Here is a 7536-nt window from a genome sequence, read left to right on the forward strand (position 1 = left end):
AAGCGGACACACACACACACATTTGCCAACACATACAAAATCTGAACTACATTGACCTTATAGATAATCACTCGGTCAAAAACATAAACCCTAAACCTAAGTTTTACAAAGATGGTTTGATCCTGACCGTCTACTTACAAGCAGTCCAATCCTAACCTTTCAAACCCATTGCATACGATCTAAATCAGATCATGAAATATTCTGCATTTGGTATTGTTCAGGCTTTTCAGGAGACGATCTAAATCAGATCATGAATCATTCTGCATCTTCAAATTAGTGACCCATCCTATGCTCTTCACCTACTAGATAGGAAAATAGCACACTCCCGAGGTAGGACATTAATGCATTCAGTTTGACATGATATTTTATTCTTTACCTTGCAGGTCACGATGCGTCTTCAGTTGCTCTGCATAAGCCAAATCGGTAACCCAATATTATCAACCGGTAGACATACTTAGTGAACCCCGATATCAATCCACTTTATTCCGGTTGTTCATTACTGCTGCCGATTTCCATACATACCAGTTCCTTTTGCTTGAACATCAATAACAACTTCTTCTGATCTTCATCCTTCTAGAGAAAATATTGACATCAATGACAACATACATGAACACCGCGTCATCATATGACAACAGAGGTATCATACTTGGGTGACTTTGATGGACGAATACCTTTACATATTACTGCTTAGTTAAAAGAAACTTTCTGATTTAGATGTATGCTAACTCAAATTGTTATAATTCAACACATAAAGACAAAGTTACCAACATCTATGTAATTATGCTTGTTTCCATCAAAAAAGAAAAGAATGAAAAAATGATTAGAACCAATTCATGTTAATTACAATATTTGGATTTGTAAAAAATTACAAAAATATTTATATATAATGTCAAGTCATGAACATTACAATATGAATTTCAATCATTCTTTTTGAGTTGTTATATCAAATAAAGATTTTTTACAATTGGCTATACTTGTAGAAATCTCAAATTTCTTTTCATTTTTTAATACAGTTTTTTCTAAATCAATTGATTAATATGGCTAATTATCCTCAACTTAGCTATTTTTCCCTATAAATTAGTTAATTCAGCTAATCTAACAATTTAAACACAATTAATCCCCTTCCATTGCTCTAGTTTAATTAATTAAGCTTAATAAAAATTCTACAACCAATCAATTAAATAATACATGCTTATTTAATTGATTAGGCAAACTAATGAACTTATAAAAAAATTCTCTAATTTGAAAGTCTACAAAAGGAAAAAAATAAAAAAACTTTGTTCTTTAATATCACCTTCCACTTTAGAATAAGGAGAAAATTAAGGCTCTAAATCTTCACACATGTTTCCTCAATTGTCCCCACTCTCTTGTGAACATGCAACATGGTAGAACCTTGACTCTTCATTTCATCTCTCAATTCTACTCTCAATTTATCTCCAATATCACATCCAAGTTCCTCAAATATTCATGAATATTTTATTTTAAGTAAATCACATTCATAAATCAAGTATAATCCACCTCATCTTCCCATGTCTTAGTAGGATAGGATACAAATCTATGCATGGAAATCCTTGCCCTTGATTTCAACATTCAATCTAATCCTTCCATATCCAACTTGAAATGTCTACTAATAAGGCTTACTAAAGGACATTTACATCCGTAATACCTAAATGTTGTCAAATTTAGTAACATTATAGCGAAGAGAACCCAAATTTCAATCATTCAACATTTGAGGCACATAACAAAGATAAAATTTAATTTTTTTGTTTATGCATATAACTCTTTCATTTATTTCAAATTTAATATGCACATTTTTGGCACAACTCTTTTCCCAATATTAATCTTTGTTTTTGAGGTATCTTTTTAAAAAATCTAATACATTTTGACATTCTAGATCTCTAGAAAAAATTTATGCCTTGTAGTATATATGCCTAAGACATATTTCCATCTTTCAGTGTAGACAACATATTGTGTGGTTTCTATGCATGTGTTGGTGCCACTTGTGAGTACCTTGAGGCATCTATGATTGTCCCATGGTTCTTGTGCTCCACCCTATGATTTTTGTGCAATATATTTTTGTTCACAAACCTAAAATTATTTCTTTGCAATTTTTTTAGGATCAAAAGGCTCTCCTAACATCTTCATTTCAAATTTTTATCCCAAGTAAAGACCATCGAGCTACCTAAATTTTTTCACTTAAGAGTTAAAGATGAGAATAAGTTGCAAGGAATAGAGGGTGAGAGTTTGAAGAGTACTTCTAGAAAAGATCCTTACTACCCTTGTCAATAATCTTGAACAAGTCTTTTTAAATAATGGAAGATCCTCTTTTAGTAATATTCAAAACCATAGAAACTTTACAAACCAAATCAAATTCTAGGAATATCCTCATTAGAAAATCCTTTCAAATGCTTCGAATTTAGTATCTTGGCCCATAGATGATACATTTTCTTACACCATCTCCAATATAATTGAGTTAATAGAGCCTAAAAATTAAATTAATATTTCCTAAGACTGAGCCCACCATGAGATTTAGGACTACAAACTTCGTCTCAACTCACTAGATTTCATTTTTGGGACTCCAAGTTTCTAGCCCATTATTTTTTTTCATTAAAGAGAGTCAAATTATTTCAATAATATTTTGGAGAATATAAGATCATAAATATTTGAATAGGAATATCTTGTAGAATGGAATTTACAAGAGTCAAGCTACCTGCAAAGGATAACCATGGCTAAATGTCCAATAACTAACCTTCATGCAAAGCTTATCTAGAATTCTCTTACAAGCTTACGAATAACATTATTACATTGGATTAAATATAATTATATTAGATCCAAATAAGTGTGTATCATATACATCACACATGTATTCATGGATGGATGATAAGATTACAATTTTTGTATTTTGGATGTGATGGTTTTATAGTTTATATGACGTGTCCCATTGAATGATTTTATATTTATTGTTATCATATGCATGTCTAGATTCACTTGAAATGTGAATTAAGTATGCAAGAATAAGATTATCTTTCCATTGAATTCTGTAGATATGGTTTATTTTCCAAATGGGTTCCATGTTTTTCAGCATGAGGCAAGTAAAAGACACATAAGATATAGTGAAATTCTTACACCTACACTCACAAGTAACAAATGTGCATAGAATAATAACTAGATAAGTCTATTATTTCATTTAAGTGATTGTGCTAATATAAATGTGCTTAGAATAATAACTAGACAAGTCTACTATTCCCTTTAACTTATAAGATTCATACATTTCTTAATGTCATGCACCATGAAGAAGCTATGTTATTATTGGAAAGAAATAAGTCATAAATTAGGATTATAATTTTATTATGAAATTGTTTGAAATATTTGGACATAATCATCACATTAATATATCAAAATTCTTTTAGAGTTAATTATTTCTTACACAAAACACCTAAGAATGATATCAAATGGTTGATAAGTGCAAATATTTAATAAACCTTCATATAAATAAAGCATAAAATTACTCTGAAAATTATAAATGTTTATTTCTTGACCATAAAGGCTATAAATTTCTCACCTCTTCAATTCTCACCATTCTTCCAAGGTATCTTCAAGGCTTGTGGGATGAAGACACCACATTTATGAAGGTGCATGTAACACATTTCCAACCAACTCGACATAGTTTGTACAATTAATTTATGAAAATCTAGATTATGCCCTCATGAAAAAGCCCAAAATAGATACTTTCTTATATCAATAACATTCCATTTAGCATTTTTTTATATAGATTTAAATTTTAATTCTATTTTAAAATATAAAAAAAAATTGTATAAAGTTGTTGAAGGTTAAAGAGAGAGAATAAATCTCTAATGGTGAATTTTATCATTTCATTTAAGAATAAGAATACAAACAAGCATTAAAATTTCAAATATACTCAAGAAGTGATCATACACATGACAATATACATGACATAGAAAAAATCACAACTCTAAATTGAAACAATGTGTGTAACAGACAAAATACCACTTTATCATTTTGTAAAATTTTCAAAAATAACATATTCTAAAAACTAATAATGTAATATCAAAAGAGGTTAGCAAATGAACCATAGACAAGTTTTTAAAACTTTATTTACCAAACACTATATATAACTTTATTTTAGCCTAAGAAAATATTCTAAATAAAGAATAAATTACACAAAATCTAATTCTTAACATTTTTTATACTTCATGAACAATTAAATTGCTCTAAAATTTAGTTACTAATTCTTACTAAAACAGGGGTAAAAATTTATTAAGGAAAGAAGGGTCACTCGCCCAACAGAAAAAATTACACAACTTCGTCTTTCCACTAAATGATCCAACAAATGAAGCATATCCAAAAATAATTGCCCCTTATCCACTACATTCTAGCCCTGCCTATGATCAGAAGCCCATTTTATTCTTAATATTTAGAATAATCTAGATTATAATATTAATAATTAATACACTTTAAAAATCCTCTTAAATCAAATAATTCTATATTATTTTAAATGCTAATTTTTTTCAAAGTCAACTTTATTCTCTTGTAGTTAGATTGCTATAGAGAAAGCAGGTAAATTCCACCTAGCAATGATGTGAGGCACCTGATTACCTTGCCATTATTTCTATTAGAATCGTATTTCTTTTAAAAGCATAAAATCTTTTATTATATAACTTGTATATTAATTTAGTCTTATTCCGGACTGAATATTGGAGTACTTTGCTCATCTCCGGCACTTTCTGAGTTTGATCTCATAGATTTCTCCAAAGGTGCCGCTGGAAATACTAATGAAGAAAGGCCATTATTATTTAAACTTTTCCCATAAATTCAAACTTTTAATAGTTTCAAAATAAATAGCTACTATTGCAAACATTTTTCATACTTATGAGATCCATTATTTGGCAGAGACGACATTGCTAGATTAACTTTCTTTAGCTGTACCATACTAAACATGTTAGCAGGTTGTGTTGGCTGTAAAAATGCCACTCGATATTACAATATATGTACAGTTTTAAGCAAACCCAATTATACATGATGAGTCATACATGCATAATGTTGTTAAAGGAACAATTCTCTTGGGATTAAACAAAAAAATTTACATTCAAACTTAAAAGCAAGATTTTCAAGAACAACTTATTCTAAAATTAAATCTTAAACAATGAATAATGCAATTTAAGACGCTTCAATCAATCCTCTCAAATCAAGTATTTCTTTTCATTTTACGAAACTACTTACACTTATATTAGCCGAGTGAATTACGTTTTTAACTCACCTTTGTTCTCTTGTACTTAATTCGCTACAGACAGCAAGTAAGCCCAGCATGCAAGGATGTGAATGATATGACTGCGTTGTTGTCAGAATCTCATCCTCAGAGTGGCACTTTCTTGAGTCACACGAAAAGCATACGTCCTGTTATTATAGAACCTCTATACCAATTGTAGTCTAATTTAAGAGTGAAATTCTTGAAGTGTTTTACTAATCTTTTGCATTTTTTCAATTTGCTCGTTCTTGATGGCAGCACTTGCAAGTGAAGAGCAACAGCTTATTTCCGAAGAATGGACTGTGGAGATTGAAAGTTTTCTGACAGAGAGCGAGAAACCTGTTCTAATTCATAAAGAAAGCATGCGGGTGCCCCAGGCTTTGATTAATGCCAAGCATGAAGCATACATTCCTCAAATGCTGTCACTGGGGCCCTACCACTATCGCTCCCTGCAAGACCAAGCTGTGGCGCCCTACCACCAACGCCTCAGCCATCTTTCCCAGATGGACTTTTACAAGCTCAAATCTGCAAGAGATGCCTCAAAAGTCAAGCCAGACCTCATCTCCAACTTCTTCACAAGAGTCTCAGAGATGGTGGAAGAATTTGAAGAGTTCTACGACTGGAAGATCAAAGACACAGAGAAGTTTGGGCGGATGATGATGTTGGATGCCTTCTTCCTCTACCAGTTTCTCAAAAATGGGTTCCATGTTTTTCCACACGATGCAACTGAAAGACACATAAGGTATAGTGAAATTCTTAAACCTACACTCACAAGTATCAAATGTGATATTGTGAAGCTGGAAAATCAGATCCCTTTTTCGCTTGTCAAACAAATAGACAGTGATCTGAACTCCAATACAGTTCAAACTTTTCTCAATACTCAAATATCTGGTCTCTCTTGCTTTGAAGTATCTCATGATGTGAAGGATATTGACTACAAAGGAGAACATCATCTACTAGGTTGCATGCACAAATATGTTTCCTCCTTGTTGCAGATTGATAACACAAATGAAGATAAGCCCAGGAATTCCACCTACTATGAGCGATTGATGACAGTTAAAGACGACATAGTTGCGGTCCTTTTAGCTCTCTTCTTTCCTCACCCAGCCAGAGACCGTAACGATTTCCTTAGCAGGTACAATGCCAAAGAGCTCGTCAAGGGTGGAATTCTATTCAAATCTGGTTCGGATAAAATCAGATTTGACAAGCATTCAGACACACTTTTTCTTCCCAAGATTGTAATCTCAGAAACTTACACAGAAGTATTGATGAGGAATTTGCTTGCGCTGGAGTTCAACGATGTCACTCGCCCTAAGAATGTGACACAGTATGTGGAGCTGATGGATTGCCTCATCGACACACCAGAGGACGTTTCCCTGCTGCGAGAATGCCACGTCATTAACCGGCAAAGCATGATGATAACGGATGAGCAGATTACTAAGATGTGGGACGGCATGGGGAAGCCTCTATTTTTTGCAGGGTTTGAGGAGCATTCCCAAGAAATAAAATCCGGAATCAGGGAGACGCTGATCAAGAAATATTACAAGAGCAAGGTAAGAAATTGGTGGGTGGAGTTTCATGGGGAACATCTTTCAAGACCATGGAAAATGTTGGCTTTGTGTACTGCAGTTCTTGTTGTGGTGCTCACTGCAGCACAAACCTACTGTTCTTTTGCCGAGTGCAAAAAGAAATCCTAGTCATACGTGACTCCAAATATATGTAGTATTAATTTCTGTATGTTCTCAGAGCTTTTGGTTTTGTTTGTTTGTATAGTTTTTCGTCTATATATATTTCAGATTTAACCGTAGATAATGAAAGATTGGATTTCGCTATCAAGGTTCAAATTTTTTAATGTGTTTGATATTTAAATGATTTTGATGGATGGATACCTTTACATATGACTGTTTAAACTTTTTGATTTATATATGTGCTAACTCAAATTGTTATAATTCATTATGTAAAGACAAAGTTATCAACATCTATGTAATTATGCTTGTTTCCATCAAAAAAGAAATGAAAGGAAAAAAGATAGGAATCAATTTTTATGTTAAAAAAATTATGTTTATTACAATTTTTGAATTCATAAAAAATTATAAATAATTTATAATAATATCAAGTTATGGGTATTACAATATAAATTCCAATTATTCTTTTTCAATTTTTGTAGTCAAATCAAGAATTTTAAAAACTGATTATAATTGCAGAAATCTCAATTTTCTTTTCATTTTTCAGTACAGTTTGTTTCCAAATTAATTGATTAAAATGATAAA

At 31.6% G+C, this 7536-nt stretch overlaps 1 protein-coding gene across 1 annotated transcript; it reads left to right on the forward strand.

Moving 5' to 3' along the window:
- The first annotated feature begins 5517 nt into the window (after positions 1-5517).
- On the forward strand, positions 5518-6963 carry LOC131028531 (UPF0481 protein At3g47200-like). The gene has a single exon (XM_057958814.2). It carries the CDS (start codon positions 5518-5520, stop codon positions 6961-6963), a length of 1446 nt encoding a protein of 481 aa, XP_057814797.2.
- Positions 6964-7536: the final 573 nt, after the last annotated feature.

Source organism: Cryptomeria japonica, chromosome 4 (assembly GCF_030272615.1).
Source record: "Cryptomeria japonica chromosome 4, Sugi_1.0, whole genome shotgun sequence".
NCBI classification, from domain to species: domain Eukaryota; kingdom Viridiplantae; phylum Streptophyta; class Pinopsida; order Cupressales; family Cupressaceae; genus Cryptomeria; species Cryptomeria japonica.